Source organism: Callorhinus ursinus, unplaced genomic scaffold (assembly GCF_003265705.2).
Source record: "Callorhinus ursinus isolate GAN/ISIS: 27379988/994484 unplaced genomic scaffold, GSC_fseal_2.0 scaffold2, whole genome shotgun sequence".
Taxonomy (NCBI): Eukaryota; Metazoa; Chordata; class Mammalia; order Carnivora; family Otariidae; genus Callorhinus; species Callorhinus ursinus.
The window spans coordinates 28869862-28889819 of NW_027397064.1; the positions used below are offsets into that span (position 1 = coordinate 28869862).

At 37.8% G+C, this 19958-nt stretch overlaps 1 protein-coding gene and 1 non-coding gene across 10 annotated transcripts in view; both read right to left on the bottom strand.

Moving 5' to 3' along the window:
* Positions 1-19958, bottom strand: part of PARD3B (par-3 family cell polarity regulator beta) — a 1017627-nt gene that overhangs the window by 333105 nt on the left and 664564 nt on the right. For 8 of the 9 annotated variants that reach the window (XM_073879634.1, XM_025892834.2, XM_073879636.1 and 5 more), the window contains one exon: positions 17346-17390. The exons of the other annotated variant lie outside the window; for it this stretch is intronic. In XM_073879634.1, the coding sequence (XP_073735735.1) occupies positions 17346-17390 (45 nt within the window). The remainder of the gene's footprint in view (positions 1-17345; positions 17391-19958) is intronic. 9 annotated transcript variants of the gene reach the window in all.
* On the bottom strand, positions 15648-15751 carry LOC112808251 (U6 spliceosomal RNA). The gene has a single exon (XR_003204312.1). It is a non-coding gene; the product is annotated as a U6 spliceosomal RNA (small nuclear RNA).

A 19958-nucleotide genomic window follows, 5' to 3' on the forward strand; every position in this document is an offset into this window, starting at 1 on the left:
TTTTAGCTCTCACATTTAGCTCTACGAACCATTCTGAATTTCTATGTAGTGTAAAGTAATAGATGGAAGTTCCTCTCTCTCTTTTTTTTTCTATTTTGCATGTGGTTATCTAGTTGTTTCACACTAAAGGCTTCGAAAAAGGAAAATGACATGGGCCGGTATTTATTTTAACATGGCTACTCTATCTGTTATTTAAATGATAAAGTGAAACTCCTTAGCAAGGGGAAAAAAGCCTCCAGGACATCTGCACTCACTATTATCCACTGCTTTTGCTTAGACCCCCCTTCCTTCATTCCCCCCTGCTTCCATCATACTCCCCCTGTTCTCACCCCACCATTTCTTTTTCACCTTGATTATTCCTCCTTGGATTAAAGGGAAAAGCCGATGATGATGGAGAATATGAAGATGGAAGAGAAAGAACCATTAATTGATTGAAGAAGGAAGAAGAAATAGTTGGGGATAAATTCAGAACACAAGTGACAGATTAGCTTACGAGAGGGAACGATACATCTTTTCCTCTGATAGCCACCTCTTTTTCTTCATTTGTTTTTGCTATTGATATTTCCCCTGATCCGAAAGCATTCCTTCTCAGCAGCTGGATGGTAACCCCGGGCCTCAAGTTAGCCCTATGTCGCCTTTTGGTAGCATTCTATAGTTTCCAGAATCTTACATTTTTACAATTTCAAAAAAAGCCCTAGTGGATGATATTCTCTGAAATGAACTGATTACTCCAATAAGTATCTGCATATAGAAGTCAAATTTTTAAGGAAAATTATTTGTCAGCACTTGAAAAATCAATACAATGTAAAGCAATAAATGGGCCTTACAGGTGTTGCTGTAGTCATTTCAAATGACAAGTAAGTTCCCTAGCAATAGAGGATGGGATTTTTCTTGTGATGTAGTCTTACTACATAGTACTTAGTACGCCTTCTATGACTGTAAGGCATTCATTGCATTTTAACTTAGTGAAAACAATTCACAAGAAAACAGTTGTACCATGCCCTTTTAACACTCAGGTAACAACTTTGACCACACGAAAAGGAACTTTCTCCTTCTTACACTTTGGAAGCATTACAGAGATGATTTCTAATCTGCCCCCTCTGCCACAGCCATATGCTCTGAAATGCAAGCTAGAGGGGCAGATGTATAATCTGGGAAATGATCCAAATTCATGACCTCTTAGGAGCCAAGGGTATTGTGTGTGCCATGCCAGCCTGCACGCCATGCCCAGAAATTCTAATTCATAGAAACAAAGTATGAAAAGGTACAGAGAAAGAAGAAGAAAAATAAAAAGTCAGCCGCTATAGGCAAGTACACATCATCTGTTTTACAAGAGCTGACCAACCTAGTACTTTTATTCCAGAGAATGAATAGGGTTTTCTTGATCCTTGTAGGCGCCAATAGCAAATACAGCTCTTCCGTAATATGACTGAGCTGACTTCATCCAAATTCTCACGTCATTCCCTTGGCCGATCTCATCACCTACACTATGGCAACATGAGTCTTATATAACTGATAAGTTACATAAAAGTTCTGTGAAAGTATCAGAATTTCTGGTCTTCAGAAAGAAGAAAAAACAAAGAGCATTTGGTGCAAAAAAGGAGAACATATGGGAGGACAGCTTTTGTTAGAATGAACAGGGTTGGTTTTGATTTGTTTTAGTACCTAGAGGACCTATCAAACAACCTTCTATGTACTATTCTGTGGGTGTGGTCATGACAAGGAATTCCATCTGAAGGGCATTCCAGAGGTTCAGAAAGAATTCTGAATTAGAATTAGTATCGGATCCATGGATCATGTAGGCAGTGACAACAAATTGCCAGATAAGCCTCTTCTTCCCCACTTTATGGCAGCGTACATTATAATCTGATAAAAGCTCCTTTGTGAACCCTATTTTATTTCTTCCTAGAACAATGAATCATTGTAAGAATCTCTAGACAGAGTAATAAACCATAGCTTGTAACTACAAATATAACCAGAACTTTTTATTATGTGGTTTCTTATTGAAGAGAATTTTCCATTTCAAACTTCTCAGCATATTATGGATATCATCTCCCAATTTATTCCTATGGTATGTGGCTTTCCATATATTTCTAAGGAATATTTTAAGTTGGTTTGTCAAAAGTAATCCAGACCTAGTGAAATAAAACCATATCTCGCTTAATGTATGTACCAACCTGCATTGGACCCACTGGTTAATTTGAATTCAGCCATTTAAAAAAAAAAATCACCATTCATTTATTCTTTCATTCAGCAAACAATTAGACTCTAGACTTCTGCTTCCAGTAATGTATCAATTCCCAAAATTCTGATGATAAAAATATAAATAGATCTCAGATAAATGAAAACAAATATACATCTAAATGCATTGTTGAGCTCACAGGAAATTAAGGGAAATCCTTAAGCAAAGCCTTTCAACAAACAAAAAATAATGAATAAAAAACCAAGAGTAAATGATGCTATGTAACCAACTTGCAAGTTGAAACTTCCCTTCAAGTAAATGCTGATACTAGGAATCTGAAGCATGGGGAGGTAGTATGATGGTGATATCTTAGAGGATCTGGGAGAAAGAGTCAAATGTAGGAGAGTTTAAAAGTGATCCCCAAAAGGACCTACAACCCTGATAGAAGAGTGAGCTGAATAAGCTCATACCCTCAATACACTTCCCTCAGCAAAGGGAATCCAAGAAAATCTGCCTTTACTCTGACTTAAATAAGAAAAACAGCAGTTTAAAAAGTCACCATTCTCTTTAAGAATTTACAACCACAGGGCTGTCCCCTTATAGGAATGAAATGAAATTTATTTTCTCCCAATTAATTAAGCAGTCAGCCAAGAAATTATATGAAAGTGGTCCTAGGTTAGTAGTACTCTAGTACCCCAAAAGAAGCAAATCTAAATCTTCTCTAGAGAAAAGCACATGCAAATCAGACTCCTCAAGATCCTCACACATTCAACCCAACCAAATATGACATCCGAAACAGAAATGACCAAATTCATAAAAAAGAAAGTCACCATGAATGAGAGTCAGCAGAAACATGAAAGAAATTTAGACACCAAGTTGGAATTAGAAGATAGGTCTGTAAAAAGCACCTTCAAAGAAGCACAGAATCAGGGAGATAAAAAAAAATATGAAGTTGTGTGTAAGAAACATGGCTGAAGAGTAAAGTCCAAGATACATCTTGGTAGAGTTCCACAAGGAGAAGACAGAATAGAGAAGAGGCATATTAACAGACATAATTTCCCAGAAGTGACGGAAAACATTAATATGCAACCATAGGAGACACACCATCTACCAAGAAGTATAATATAAAGAAATGTATAGCAAGACCTAGACAATAGAGAACATCAAAGACAAAGAGAATCTAAAAGTATGCAGAGAGAAGAGACTGACCACGGGTAAAGAGATGTCAATTAGACCCATGGCTGACTTTTCAAAAGGAGAAACCAAAAGACAGTCGAACATCGTCAGTGTGATGCCAGCCTAATATTGTAATACCTAACGTGAACAGTTGTCGAGAACAAGACATCCTCTTTGACAAACAACAGAGTGTAATCAGTAGACCATCATTAAAGGAATATCTTAAAGGCACACCTCAGAAAGAAGATAAAAGACCCTAGAAGGAAGGTCTGAGATACAAGGAAGAACAGTAAGAAAAGAAACTGGTAAATATATGGGTCAGTTTGAACAAATATTAAATACGTAGAACATTTAAATTAATAGGTAACCTGTGGGATCAATAACTAAGAAATAAAATGGAAAATATATACAAATTGGGAGAAGGTGAGGAGTGCTAAAGTGTTCTAAGTTCCTTGTATTGTTTGGGAACAGCATTTAGTGTGGATCAATTTTATATTTTGTTAAGTATGCATGATAAAAAGGTGGTGTATGATTGCCAATTCAATGTAAGAAAAAAGTGGGATCATAAAAGCAAAACAAAACAGGAATTCGTCCTCAAAGGGTAAGAAAGAAGAAAAAGAGACATTAAGAAGTGGCTTAAATATTACAATAAGATGATAAACATAATCTAAATACACAGTAATCTTAATAAATGTAACTGTGCTAAGCTCCCATCACAATTCAGATGGACAGAACATAAGAACAAAATCCAGCTATTTGTTAGGACAATACATGTGCATAAAGAACATGGGAATTTAAGAGTAAAAATACGCAAAAGACATATCAAAAGAAAGACTAAGCAAACACTGAGTAAAGGACACCTGCTCCATACCAGACAGCTCTTGGACTGAGGTTCAGGGTCTCTGTCCTTGTAAAACTTACATTCTAGGGGGAAGGGAGATAGGAGATTACACACACACACACACACACACACACACGTATACTCTTACTACAGACTGTAATAAGTCCTATTAAGAAATAAACAGAGTAAGCAATAGAAACTGACTTATTTTCTATTTTAGATGGCGTGGTCAGGGAAGGTATGTTTGAGGAAACAACATTTGACCTGAGAACTGAATAAGAAAAAACCCAACCACATGAAGTGGAGGGGGATCATTCTGAGCAGAGAAAATAATGTGCAAAGGGCCTGGAGAGAGAGCACTTTGGCCTGCTCCAGAGATAGAAAGCAGCCAAGTGTCCAGAAGGAGGAGGAAGCGTGGGGATGGGGTCAGAGAGGTAGGCCAGGCAGAGGAAAATAGGCTTTGGGGATCATGGTAAGAAATCTGGATTATTTTCTATGAATGATGAGAAGCCACTGAGGATTTTAAGCATTTGAGGGACATGATTTGATTCATGTTTTCCAAAGATCCCTTTGGCCCCTGTGGGGAGAGCAGAACTGTAGAGAGGGCAGAAGAGCGTGGGTCGGTGAGGAGTCTCCTGAAGGTATGAGGTAATGGTGGCTTGGGTGAGGGTGGGAAGTAAAGCTTTGGGATATATTCCTATGGGTCTACCCTGATTTTCTGCTGGATTAAAGAAAAGCATAAAGGCAAGGCTAACTCTGCATTTGGTAAGACTTTTCCAGACTCACAAGGAAGGGCACTATTGTATCTCTTACATTCTTGGTTTCCTTCTTTGATAAGATGGCTTGCTGGAGGAATATTTGAAAAGATAATTCAAGTTTAACTTGATTAAGAGTTACCACGGTAAGAAAGAGTGGAAGCTTTGGGCATTTATTTTGCTGAAAAAGCCAGTGTTCAACTGGAATTGAACATGTTTGCGTACGGACAGGAAATGGGGCCCAGACTGTGCGTATCACATAGCCTAAGGACATCAGAGTGGAGATACTTTTCTTAAACTAAGATTTTTTGAGCTTTGCAAAGAAGCATGCTGATGGAAACTGCAGAATGCTGGTGGAAACATAGCATCGTTCAGTGTTTCCCAAACTTTAGCAATTGGTGTCACTGCTCCATAATATTTTGCCATGTTAACCTATCATTTTACATCGCCTTACCAAGAGTTTTCAAAATCTCAGTTTTTATGTAAAAATTTTATTTAAAAAACATGCAGCACTACCATAAATGGAAAAACTGTTTTACTAGTACATTCTCATATAGATACATACTTTTAAAAAAAATAAGAGGTACCTGCCCATATAAATCATTACTAGAGTTCAGGGACCACTGCGTCTTTACGCTAGCCAAAAGAATTTTCTCTGAGGTCTGTCAGTATAGCACATAAGAAGCCTCTATCACCAGTTTGACACCAGGATTTCTAAATGCCTCCAACAACTCCCTGATGGCATATCATGATATTTTACAAAACTATCTGCTTTTTCTTCCCCTCTTTTTTGCATTTGTGCTTTGCCTGCTTTAAAAAGGCATACACCCTTTTTTGGTTGTTTTGTTTTTTAACTGACTGGTTAATAAAAGGGTTTTTGTTCAAAAGGCAACTTTGAACAGCTTTGTTGTATTTGATGGGGTGGAACTGGTAAGTTGTTTTGTGTGGGTGTGTGGTTTCTAATTATCAATAGAGTGGGAATGAATCTGCATTTGCTTATTTTAGCAAGGAGAAGTAGTCTAGGTTGCTTACAGTTTTCTCTTTAATTTTTACATATTCATCATTAGTCCTTTTATTATAATTCTGCTTTTATTGGACAGAGCTGGGGCATTGTGTACTTTTAAAAAAGGCCCTTTTTTTGTATATGGCATTGTGTGGCTGCCTTACTGAATGAATTACAAGGACTAAGTTTCTACCATCTGGGATACCAAAACTTGAAGGGGTGTTAAAACTCCCTAAGTACGTTTTTCACTGGCACTTTCTCCAGCTACCTACAAATGAGGTGTCTCGTGGATAAGCCCCTCTCCATTCCTTTCACCCTAAAATATTTCTGGGCCTCAAGCAGGTTCCCAGCATGACTCGGGGATTCAGCCTCATCTCTCCTTCTCAGAAAGCTTCCCTTGTCCTGTGCTTCTGTACACAGTCGGTGACAGTCCCCATGCTCAATCCTCCCATTTGTACAACATTGCCACTAGTAGACTCAGCATGTGAAGGTTTACAATGTTTAAAAATGTTATTTTTTAAATTCATAAGTTATTCATTACCCAATTTGTACATAAACTTAGTCTCAATGTAAAAATTCAGATACTGTAGCTAAAGCAGAAGTCTCCCTTGTCCCTCAATGTCTATCTTGTTCCTCTCAGTAAAGGTAAGTACTGTTACCTTTTCTATGTATTTGCATTTATCTGTAAGTACCTGGAATTTTCGCTGTTCACATTCCTATCACTGTTACGAAGCTGTAAGCACCTTAGTGGCGGAATCTGTATTCGACACAATTTTGTGTCTGCAGTACCTGGCTCGGTGTCTGGCACATGGCAGGTGTTCATTAAACATTGGTTTGGTAAATGGCTTATCCTTGCTTACTCCCCCTTATGTGCTAGATAATCGAGTTCTGCCTGTATATGAAAAGGTGGGCCGTGGGATTCTCAGTACTGTAAGGAAGACACACAACTGCTGATTAAAGGAGATTGATAACAACCTGCGGGAGACCTTGGGGGCTGACCAGCTATAGGATAGAAGTGTGAGTTAAGCCAAGAAAGGCTGAGGGAAGTTAAATAGTATAAAAGCAGAGCCTAGAAGACACTGAAGTTACCCAAGGTTAGCTCCCAGAAGGGACCCTTGCCTGAGGGTGGTGGGGAAGGCATCTCAGGATGGCGTTCAGATGGGGCTCTGAGGTGTGAAAGAGTAAGACAGTCTGATGACAAAAGTGAGGAGCTCTTGGGGCACCTGCGTGGCTCAGTCAGTTCAGTATCCGACTCTTGATTTTGCCTCAGGTCATTATCTCAGGGTTGTGAGACTGAGCCCCAGCATGGAGACTGCTGAAGATTCTCCCTTGCCCTCTGGCCTTCCCCCGCCCTCCAAAAAATAATAATAGTAAAAAAGAGTGAGTAGCTCTGTGAGTGGGGAACATGTGTGGTGGGGCGGGGTGGCGGGTGATGGTGGCAAGAGCCAAGCCTGGAAGGGCAGGCCATGAGAAGGTGATGGAGGGAATGGTACGACTTGTTAAAGAGGCTGAAATTTATTCCTGCCCGTGGAGCCTAAAGACAGTAACAAATGCGTGTTTCCTAAGAAGGCAATACCCTGCTTGAAATACATGTCTTTTAATGCTTCCCTTCCTCACCTGCATAAGACAGTATTCACTTGTGAAACTCAAATGTGTATACACATAAACATATACGCATAAGTCACCTAATATAAAGTAGTACTGACATTATCAAGCCAATATATCCTAAATCTTTCTCACCATTAGTTGACAAGTGATCAGACATTAAAGATAAAATTTAGGCTTTTGGTATACATTACTCAACCTAGATTGGGTAGTGTATCATGTAGGAGCTCATCTTTAAATTCCCAGGCTGGGTTTTAAACCTGTCCTTCCAATATCCTCATTGGCTGATTTTTAGCAAGAAAACTGAAGAATTAAAATCACTGCCATTCAGTTAACACTGGCAGGAAGATTTTGCACAAAAGTTGGAAAACCCTCTGGGTCACTGGAATCAGAGAGTCTCGGTCTTTTCCTCCACAATAAATTTACACATAAAATCCCTTCCTTAGAAGAGTGATCTTAAATTCTAGGTCTCAATGTAGATGTTTCTAAGATAATTATGCAGGACTGAAAAGCCTTCTAGCTCTTTCCAACTCTCCTCTTCATGAGGGGCTGCCATTAGTGAAAGCTAGTAAGCACAGAGTCCAGGGTTTTTATTGCCATGGTTTCACTGCAAGAAGTTAACTGAAGACATCCTAAAGCTGAATATAAAGAGGACAGAACCAATGCTCATATTGTAGGTTAAAATGTACAGTTGCTATGTTTTCGAGAATATGATTTGTTTTTGCCCACGGTACATCCAAATTCATACAGTAATATTCTGACTACTGGTAGCATTTTCGTGTACTTTTTATGTGACTTGCTGTTTTCTGTGGCTCCTGCTATCATTGTTCCTCTCTGGTTGCAGAGCTGATCCGAAGTTGGGCACAGACAGCTCGGCCCATAGTACAGTGCTGATGTCAAACATTCACTGTGTGTTTATCAACCATCATGTAATCAGCTAATAACATTTTTCACCGCAGATGTTCATTCTAGCATTTAGAAACACTATTAGAATTGTCAGTTCCAAACCACTGTTTCTAAATGTACAAGACACATATTCCCCATGGATGGGGAAGTTTGAGAGTTCAGCCACATTTGAAGGGTTTGACATATATAGAAATATGCTCTTCTCTTTATAAAATTACTTTTCACTTGTTCAAACAATTCAAAACATTTTAGAAACTATAAATTGTCTAAATCAACACATACTTAAGCATACTAAATTTTATCTCCAAAGACAGGCTGTCATATTCTGGATAATGAGAGAAACAGGATAACAAAGAATTTTGTTACTATGAAGTTTGTAATGTAAATATGGATATATGAGGGCAAAGGGAAAAATACATACTGAAATATACCACATCAACAAATACCTGCTGGAGCTCAGAATAGTTTGTCCTGTGCATTTTTATTTATAGGAAAAAGAACTAGAACACCATAATAAAAGTAAAGAGTATAATAAATAGCAACTATACATAAGCACAGATTTTGTGACAGTCTGTATAAACTTGGGATGCAATATGAAATTTTGTATAAAGAAGCTTATTCAATCCCGGTGGGTTTCAATGTCAGAAGCTTAAAGGAAAAATGACTAGTCTTGTGCCAAATTACTCTATCTTTCTGTTATCCATGCTGAATTTGGAGAAATTCTGAGGATTTTAATGATACTTTAGGTTATGAAATCAGGCAAAACTGGTAGCAATGATGTTGGAATTCACAAAGCAAGAGACTGCTGAAATAAGTTAGCAGATCTGAGCCTCGGTTCTGTCATTGACGAGCTGGGCCTTTGGTGGGGGCGACTTTCCCTCTCTGGGCCTCAGTCTACTCTTTAAAAAAAGATGGTTTTCCTGGAGATATATACTGCTCCACTTAGTCCTAACATTCTTTAATCCCACCACAAATAGAGAATTGAAAATATAACTGCAAGAGAGAAACAGCATTTTAGCTCAGGGAAAAGCTGCAGGTCCTCTGCAGGCCAACTCTTGACTGTAGTGTGTGTGTGCATGTGGAAGTGTAAATATCTCTCTTCCTAGTTTTCCATTCAATTTTGCTTCCATGACTTCAACAGATTTCAACATAGGTTACCTACTATCTGTAGTGTTTCTTGTATTTCTTGGCCAGCTATGACCAATCCCGTAATGCCACCAAGTAGACTTGGACGCTATCAAGATGAGATCATTAACATCCTTCATTTCTCACCCCTATTACCTACACATTTATCTATGCCGCATGCATGACTGCCGCTTTCCCTACAACCTTGGCTCATCCTCTTCAAGGCCAACCGCTATAACACCACAGTCTTAACCCTCGGCCTGTAGCAATTCCCTCTTTCCCCTTTCTTAAAAAATATTTTTTTAAGATTTTATTTATTTATTTGAGAGAGAGAATGAGATAGAGAGAGAGCATGAGAGGGGAGAGGGTCAGAGGGAGAAGCAGACTCCCTGCTGAGCAGGGAGCCCGATGCGGGACTCGATCCCGGGACTCCAGGATCATGACCTGAGCCGAAGGCAGTCGCTTAACCAACTGAGCCACCCAGGCGCCCTCTTTCCCCTTTCTTCATTCTCTCACCAACATCTCTTTCCTCTCAGTTTATAAACACGGTTCAGTGTTTCTCATTGGTAACATGAAGTGGAGCAGTAAAAACAACTTCACTTCTCTAGATATATCTCTTTTCTTTCTCTTAATATTAAACTTCTAGAGAGATCACCTTTCCACCCCCATTCCTCCTCAGGCCACATCATTTTGTTTCTGCTCTCCTGCCTGCCAACACTGGCCATCTCTCAATTTCCAAACCTAGTGAAACTTGGGCATCTTCTCAAAACTTCTGTAACCTTGGGACCATTTCCTCCTGGAAATTTTCATCTTCTCATTCTTCAGAGATATGACCTCTTACAGGAAATAACTCATCCGGGTCACCGTTGAGTCTAAACTGGCCCCAGCCTTTTCTCTAGTCCCTGAAGAGCAAAGAATGATCCTCTAGACAACCGCAGAGCTATGGAAATAAACCAGACCCACCACTCCTGCCAGCCTCAGTCATTTGCCAAGAGGTAGAACCCTGGTCATCTGTTGCCCCCTGGGCGGCCGCTCTCCGCCACTCCGGCCATATCCCCGTGTGACCGCTCTCCTGCCTTCCCCTGGACCCCAGATCCTCCACTTGCCTTCTTTGTGTCCCCACTATCCTTGCATGGTTGACAAGATGCTGTTCACTTTCGACCTCTTCTCTAAAAATTTCCTTGCCTTTTAGCCTTAATTGAAGTCTACCTCTCCACTAAGAAATCTGCTTCCCCTGCCCTCCCATTCTCAGCCATATCAAGCAGGTCAGGGTTGGGAGGGGGGTTCAGTGGCCTCTTTACTTCTCACTTCGGCTTTCAAGCACAATGCGCATCTAGTCACATATAAAATCCCTACTCCTTCTCAGCTCGTGCCATCCGGCCACACTTCCCTCTACTCCTGCCTCTCATTCCCCTCTACTACCTTCACTGTCACGTGAGTTAATACTCCACGGCTCTGGCACACAGCTTATGGGTCCTTTCTATCTACCCGGTTTCCATCTTATCACTCTTGTTATCAAAAATATTTTCCTAAGGAAATCACTGTTCCAAGGAGAATAAGAGACATGTATAAAACCTGGACCTAAACTGTACGTTGGAGCTAAGCCCGGCCAAACATTTCTGAGATCGGCAAATCCCCGCCCACGTGAAGATATGTGATCAAGAAATACATGTTTGCTGTCGATTTTGTTATGCAGCATAGGTATAGCAACAGCTGACTGATACACTGAGAATCAAACCGGATCTTCTTCCTCACTCACCCACCAAGTTTAATTAAAAAAAAACAAAAACCTTCAAGCTTTATTTCCTAAGTATGTTTTACTTTTTTTTTTCCATTTCCACTGTGATTCACTTGAATTTATGCCCATATCATCTCTTATCTGAACTCCTGCAACGGTCTTTTAACTGTTCTCCTTCATTTTTTGTTTTTTGTCCTTCAAGCCACCACAGCCAACAGAGTAATGGTACTACCTGGCTAACCCCCTCCTTTAATCCTCGTGATCTGATCTCCTGTCTACTGGCTCAACCTCGTATCTGTTACTGTCCACTTCCATTTGTGCCACACTGAATTGCTTATAGTTTCATAAATATACCATGATGTTTCAAGTTGTCATAACTTTCCATACGCCTGAAATGTGTTAGCTGGTTGACCTTTTTTATTTCTTAAACTTCTATTTATCTTTCAAATCCTGCTCCGGAAACAGTTCCTTCCTGAAATATGACAGCCATCCCCCAATCCCATTCAGAGTCAAGCAGTATTTCCTCTGTGAGATTTTTGCACTGTACTCTTTAGCATAAAGGTACCAAACCAACATTTAATTAGGCATTTATATGACTTTCTTCCCTACCATTTCAAAACATTTTTTCTAAGACAGAGACCATGTCTTATGTCACTTTTTATCTCTAGACCTTGATATAACACACCTGTCACAGAGTGGGCATTTAATAAACATGAGTGGAACTAAAATAATTAATTTTGAAATTTGATTTGTAAAAACATGTGGACTCTATTTACTCATGACATTCAGAGATGCACACACTTGCACCATATTTGAGTAGCAAAGAATTGAATCACATTTCTAAAAAGACTGATATATTTGTTTCTAATTCAATTGGATTCATTGAATTTTAGAGACCAGAGTATTCAGTAACCTTTTACAACTTAGGAAATACTGTTTTATAATCTGCTTTATAATCAAGTTTGTATAGGAAGAAGCCTCTACATATTGCTATTTTTTTAAATAACATCCTGAATCCTATGGAAATGTAAATCAAGCTGGAGAATGTAAGAATGTATATATTTCTTGTGTCTAAAGCTGTATTTATCCAACATAACAAGTGACAAAAGCTTAGGAAGTACCTAATAAGGATTTTTGTCCAAACGTATAACCATATAATGTTACCTTAACCAACTGATGAGAAAAGAAACAGAGGTTAAGTCCACTACCCACTAAGTCCAAGATTTAGTTCCTCATCCACAGTAACAATAAAAAGCCAGGAAAAATCCAATTCAGACTCATGAAAAATGACTATAGTTTGTGCTCCAAATTTTAAGTGCATACTCAACAAAATTTATGAAATGTCATTTAATAGCACATTACTCTTGTATTAAAGTAATAATCTGATCACCTAATGCTTTTAAGAGATCTATTTCTTTGGAAAGATCTAGAAATTTCTTTGGCCACACTCAAACATTCTAAATACAAAGTTTACACACAATGCATTTAGAACAGAATGTAAGGTCTGCCAAGTTAGCAACTTACATATTAAACTTTCAGCCTTTGCCATAAGGATACACATCACATGCACATTTGCTATAATTTATACATAATACATGCACATCACATACATATTTTCTCTCTTATACATCTCTTAACTTGGCTCACATTTTCATATAAATATATATACACATGCATACATACATGCAGGGAAACAAAGTCAAGAATCATCAGATTAGATGTCCTTCTCATGCTCATTGAGTTACAATCGTTTGCTAGAGAAATTATACTTATGGTGTTCCTTGTTCAGTCAGAGGTTGCAAAAGGTAAGAATTTATGGGATATTTTGATATCTGTATCATGTCTTCCAACTAGAATTGTATTCTTCTCAGTCCCTGGGACTGAAGTGTTAGACACAGGCTGGTGGTAATGCATAGGCTTTACCATATAGTATCTGGGTTCATAATCTCACCCATACTAGGTACCAGCTAGGAGAACAAGTATTTAAATGCCCTGAGCTTCAGCTTCCTCACTAGTAAAATGTGTTAAGAGATCCACACACTTAGTGGCTGCAAGGCACCTATACAGAGCTATCTCCCTAGACTGTTAATGAATATTTGTTCATTAATTGATAAACTTATCTCAGAAAAGGATCTGGACTTACTGCCAACCATTACTTTTACAGACTTGCCTGTTTTACGGCTATATAGACAGGTGTTTGAGAATGTAAGAAATTAAAATAGAAATCGGAAAGCTTTTTAGCCCATTTTGCTAATTAATATGTCAGAGCTCATAAAGAAGAACTCATCGGCTTTCTTCAGTACTGCATCATCTTAAAGAGCTGGGTCAGCAAAGATCTCCGCAGACAGTCAATACATATTAAAACAGTCCCAAGCAGTAAATCAAAACAAAGAATTTAAGATATAGTAAAAAAGTAAAATTTATAAGTCCTTTCTGACTAAAATGTGGAGGAGCATTAAACTATTAGTTTAGGTGTCAGCTCAGTATGTAGGGGAAAAAAAAGAAATGATTTCTTCTCCGATATAGTTTATGAGTCTGTATAATCAAAATTAAAGCATAATTTAAAAGAAGAAGCTATGCCAAATTGGATGTCATTTTCTTTGGATTCTAATGTTCCCTCAGAATATTGAAATCATTAGAAACTGGTTTCATTGCTTAAAATATATGTTTTGCTGAAGTTTTTTCAACCCCCTGCATTTACTAAGATTTGGATTTTGTTAGAATTTTGTCAATTAACAAGATAAGGAAAGACACATTTTTGATTTTTAAGGCTCTCTGAAACTTGTGATTTTTCTTAAAGGAACCAACTAAAAGGCATTTTTGTTCTTAACCTCTCTGGGTAGGTCTCAACCACTCCAGAGACATTGATACCTCTCATACATGGAGGAGGGCCCTACAAGATTGACAAGAGAACATCCTGCCTGCTTCCCAGCTAAGGTATGAGATGCTATGCACTCAGGGGGACCCCTGAGGTAGGTTGTTAGAAAAATCTCAAGAATACTGAACTGATTCCAGAAGGGGTAAGGGGACACTACAATTTAGGCCAACAATATTAGAAAGATTTATCTTACCCGAGCCTTTGATTTGATCTAGGCTTTGGAGAATCAACCATTTAAAGATTAAGCCAAGGAAAGGGTGCCAAAAATATTGTCACAAATTTGGGAGGTACCCAAGCCAGACCAACAGATGGAACTTGGCATGAAATGGCTCTCTACACACTAAGTAGCTGACTCAGAAGAAACTTTAACTCAGATGAATTTATTAAAATGTTGAATATCATCCTAAACAAGAAGATGGATGATAGATTCAGGTCAGCACATGCAATTTAATTTAACTTCCTGATGGTCTTGGATGGTATGAAAGCTGCCCGCATTTCTATAATTAAAAAGAGACAGAGGGAGATACTCTTCCTTTTTAGCAAAAAAGATATCACCTTTTCACTTAAATACTCTGAAGGAAAGATTTGGGGAAGGGAAAGGTAAAACGAAAAGACACCGAATGATTTCTTTTAACAACGGCGAGACAAGTATGATCACGGACCATTAGACATTATAGCTCAGCTAGTAACTTGCTTAGTGGTCACAGACGTACCAGCTTGAGACTACGGTTGTATAGATTAGGTGAATTTTCAAGTTGATTTGTGCAACTGAAAGACATTACCAGACACAAAAGGACCCTTAATCCTCTTTTACCATCGCAGGCCCCTCCTCAGAAACTGCTCTAAGTGCTGCACGTTGCATGTTACGTGAGCGATGAGTTTTTTGAGGATCATTATAATTCAAGATAAATTTTCCAAAAGAAATAAATATAAAAAATGGGGGAGGGTATATTCTTGGAATATATAAATTTATAACCTTCGTTGTAGATTTTTCTTTAATGCCGCTTTGTATTTTCTCAGGATGGTCTCTACAGTTTTAGAGTGCTCTCACTTAATACAACTCTAGGGTGTAGAATTTTAGGTAATTGTTTAGTCCTCCTGATTGGGTTTTCTCAAATGCCACTTTTGCTCCAGAGTGAGCAAAGTTCTGGTTGTTTTCAGCAATTTGCACTGATTCTACAGATGGCCAGTGAAAAGCTCAATGACGCTGTGAGAGCGTATACGAGGACTCCGAAATGTAAAATGGTGAATGTTGTACTAGCAGTTCATTAGGAACCAGAAGTCTTTAAAACACACCAAGCAGCATGGTTCATATGATATAAAAATTAACAGGTTTAAAATTATGCCATTTTTGTCATTTTTTTTCAATTTGGAAATTATTTCAAGTTTTGTACTTTGGGTAATTCTTTTTTACTGTGTTTTTATTTTATTTTATTTTTTTAATATGGAATGCTTCACGAATTTGCGTGTCATTCTTGCGTAGGGGCCATGCTAATCTCTGTATTGTTCCAATTTTAGTATATGTGCTGCCGAAGTGAGCACTCTTTTTTACTGTGTTCTATATCACACTACATAAAAGGATATCATTCAACTTAGTAAAATACTGTAGTGATATACAAAGGTAACAATGTTCTCATTTAAAAAAGAGTGCCAATAACTTTTAGTCACTGGCTGACAGAAACTTGTTTGGAAATTAAGATCAGAATAAGATTTGATTTTCTGGAAAAAAGTCAGAAAGTTCATTTGCTCATTTTCAAAAACCAGATTGATAAACAGTCTTAAAAACTGCATTTTTTTTTTTTTTTTTACCTTGAAGCCTATCGCAGTACATAAAAAGGCTTTAACCTTCAAATGTTAATCTGTGTAACAGAACTAACAATAAGCAGTACCATTTAAGATGCACTGAAGATGAAGATAACATAGGCTATCCTTGGGGCTCCTTGGTCACGAGAACTTCCTTTTCAGACTCCTAAAAATATTTCCAGTCGTAGAGAATTTAATGGACAAGGATGATGGGGAAAAGCAGCACTCTGCAGTTTATCACTCTCAGAGAAATCTTTTTCCTTCATGGTGATCTAACGTCTTAGGCTCTTTATTAGGAGCAGCAGAAAAGAAAAAAAAATCTAAGAGTTGTGAACCAGCCCTTCCCTGCTGTTATCACAAGAGAATCTGGAGAAAGAGGAAAAGAAAAAAAAAAATCATAATCTTGCCCTGGAACACGATGGAAGTAATGAGGCATTGAGGCCACTTACTGCTGGAGACATAATTAGCACATAAACACAGGAGACACTTGGTGACGGGAAAGACTTTCTTTGTTTCAGAAACAGAGGGATGTCAACAAATTGTAACTCTTCTGTTATTTGAAGTGGCAAGCCTAAGAGTAAAATGGATATTCTTCCCCAAATAATACACCCGTAGAGGAAAGAGATCCCTGTAGTATTTGTAAGCTGGGTAACTCTTAAGTGTTTTCAACTAATGTGAAAAAAGCCACGATGAAGGGCAAAGGGTGAGAAGCAAACCACTTGGCAATGAAGGAAAAGCTTGGATTTTCGACTGGAAGGTATCTCCCACATAACGGAGAAAGACCCAGGAAACTCGCAGAGATCCTTGTGAACTTCCTGGAGAACCTCTAGGAATGAGGGAGCTCATTCTTCAGTCTAAAGAAAGATAATATGGCCATCTTGGGTGTGATCCTCTTTGATGACAAGCAAAATAACTATTCCTTTTTTAAGGAGAAATGATCACATTTTTCTTGTTGTGGAGCTCTTTGTTCTGCCACTGTAATGTGAAAGTTATCATGGGAAAGAGTTTCAAACTTTCTTGGATTTTCCTTATAATTTTTTTTGTTGTTTTAAGCATTCAGCTGGCAAACAGGTTTAAGATTTTTGGTTTTATAATTAGTACTTTTTGGAAACCTTTATCCTTTCCTCTCAAACATTTTGAGTCAGCATACATTATGCCACTACACACACAGCCAAGCAATAATTCATCTTTGTGGAAGTCAGAGACATCTCATGTATTAATTAGCAAGCCTTTCAGTGACTAGTGGATGGAAATAGGTTCCAACTGCTACTCAAACACAGCCAGCAATTTCCAGGAAGGAGAATATAAAGTCAGTTACAAGGAGTTTTCTTACCCGATTTGTGGGCAGCCAATGAGTGGACTTTGCTTTCATCTGGCACTGAGAAGAAATAAAAGAGACAAGGATCAGGCCTGCTTGTAAATCAGCCATTTTTGAACAATAAATTGAAACAGATTCATAAGAAGTTAAATCTTTTACTGGAAAAAAATTGAGAAAAAAATGTTCCCTGGCCCTACCTGGGGTGCCTCATTTCTTTTGGTAGATATTTTAAAGGCAGCTATGAAGAAATATATATATATATTTCTTGTATATACACACACACATTAGATCATCTATGAAAATAATTTTATTTTCTTTTGATTTTCAGTACTTTCAGCTCTGTTAATTGGGCTATTGTTTTCATGCTTACAAAAGGAGAAATTAAACTCATGGGCCTAGAAATGTATAATATATAATAAAATTTATGAGTGTAATAGCTATATATATATATACTCTCAAGGACTGGACTTCTATATCTGGAGTAAAAGGGAACACATTTACAATCTCTCTTGAAAAAAAATTAAATACATAAAACATGAAACAGTGGCAATCAAGGGATTAGACATTAGGCAGCAGAGACAGAAAGCAAGTGAGTTGAATCCTATAACTGCTCTAGCTTATTGTCTGGAGAAAGTTTCCAGACTGTGGTATAGGGAGGGAAACAGAGCAGAGCCTGGTGACATCCCAGCCTGAGCACATGGACCTAGATGTCCAGGGAAGCCAAGGCAGATGACATTTGCAGGCAGAGAACCAGAGAGGAAAGACTTAATCCAGAACTCCTGCTGAGATCTGCTGAGGATCTCCTTACGTATTTAGTTGAATATACTGATGATCACACACATGTGAGGAAACTACCCAAGACCTGGGAAAGAACCACCCAAAAGTATAATGGGAAGAGTGTCTGAAGTTCACACAGGGCTGAGAATAGTGCCTAGTCCTAATAGCCAGAGTAAAGATTCATAATTCAGGGCCATGAAGAAGATGAAGAACCATGTTTCGGTAGTGAAAAAAAAATTAACCCTAGATTAACACGGCTCTGATGAAATAAATTTTTGAAAGACACAAGTTACCAAAACTTATGTAGGAAGAAAGAGATAATCTGAATGACCCTATAGTTTTTATTGTTGTTGCTGTTTTTAATGAATTTATAGTTAAAACTTTCCCACACAAAAAAAACTCTAGACCCAGATGGCTTCACTGGTGAATTCTCCCACACATTTAAGGAAGAAATCACACCAATTCTCAGAAATTCTTTCAGTAAATTCAGAGGAGGGAATATTTCTCAACTTGTTCTATGAGGCTGGTATGATGCTGATACCAATACTAGGCAATGACATTACATGAAAGCTATTACCCAGTATCTCTCAAAAACATAGATGCGAAGTTCTTAATCCTTAAGCTGTCTGCATGGATTATCATTTCAGTATCCAACAATAGTTGTTCACTATTTGCTATGTGCCATTGGCTATGTTAGTCTATAAAAATCTGATGCTCAAGGATTGAGCAATGTGAAGTGAACTCTGCTGACAAAGAAGACCTCTTCTGTTTTTCCTAACACTAGAGGTCTCAGAGGAGTATGCCCCTCCTTCCTTTGCCTACACCATTCAGTCATATTTCACCAACCCAGTTATTATATACAGATCTCTCCACTCCCACTATCCCTCCTTTTCTAAGCTATTTCTTTATTTTCTAGACAACAACACTACTTGTCTGTGATTCTTCTAGTATTTTATTAACTTCTTAAAAATCCTATCAGACTTTTCTTCATATTTCTAGTTGGATATGTCAGTCCATACTCATCAGGCTCCAATTGTGGGCCAAATTCTGGCTTTTTCAGGTCTAAAAATATTTACAGTAGAATCTACAGTATAAATAGAAAAGTACTGGAAAACAATGATGATGACTTAAAAATAATAACACTAGTGGCTAAAACTTATAGAGCACCTGTATTGTGTAGGTTCTGTCCTATGTACTTTATAGCTAATAATTCACTTAATCCTCACGATGACCTATAAAGATAGGTATTATTATTATGATCTTTACTATACAAATAAAGAAACTGAAGCATACCTCCAACGTGGAGGATCCAGAACTTAAATATTGCAGTCTTAACCACTCTACTATACTTGTGGTAAGTCATAGAATTTGTTACATTCTTTGAATCATCAGTTGCACGAGTAAAAAAAAACTTGACAAATACTTTTATGTTAGAAAACTATTATCCTTTTTGTTTGAATATGTTATTAATAGAAGTCTTTCTGTGGTGATAAATATCAACAAGCATTAGCTATAATTTTGTTTTACATGTTTGGAAATTTAGCATTCTAATGAGTTTAAGCTAAAATATTCATCCCCATTTCACAAATGAGAAGTCATTTGAGTTAAAATCCTGACTTGGAAACTTACTAGACATATGCAATTTATTTGAACTCCCTGAGCCTCAATCTCATCATATATACAATGAGGATAATATTGCTTCCTCCATAGGCTTGTAGTGAAGATTACGTGTGTAAATTTATGCAAAGTACTTATAAGATCATATAGTAAGTGCTTAATAAATACAGACTACTATCATCATTAACAGGAACCTAAATAGAAAGGCAGAATAACATGATAGTTAATAATGAG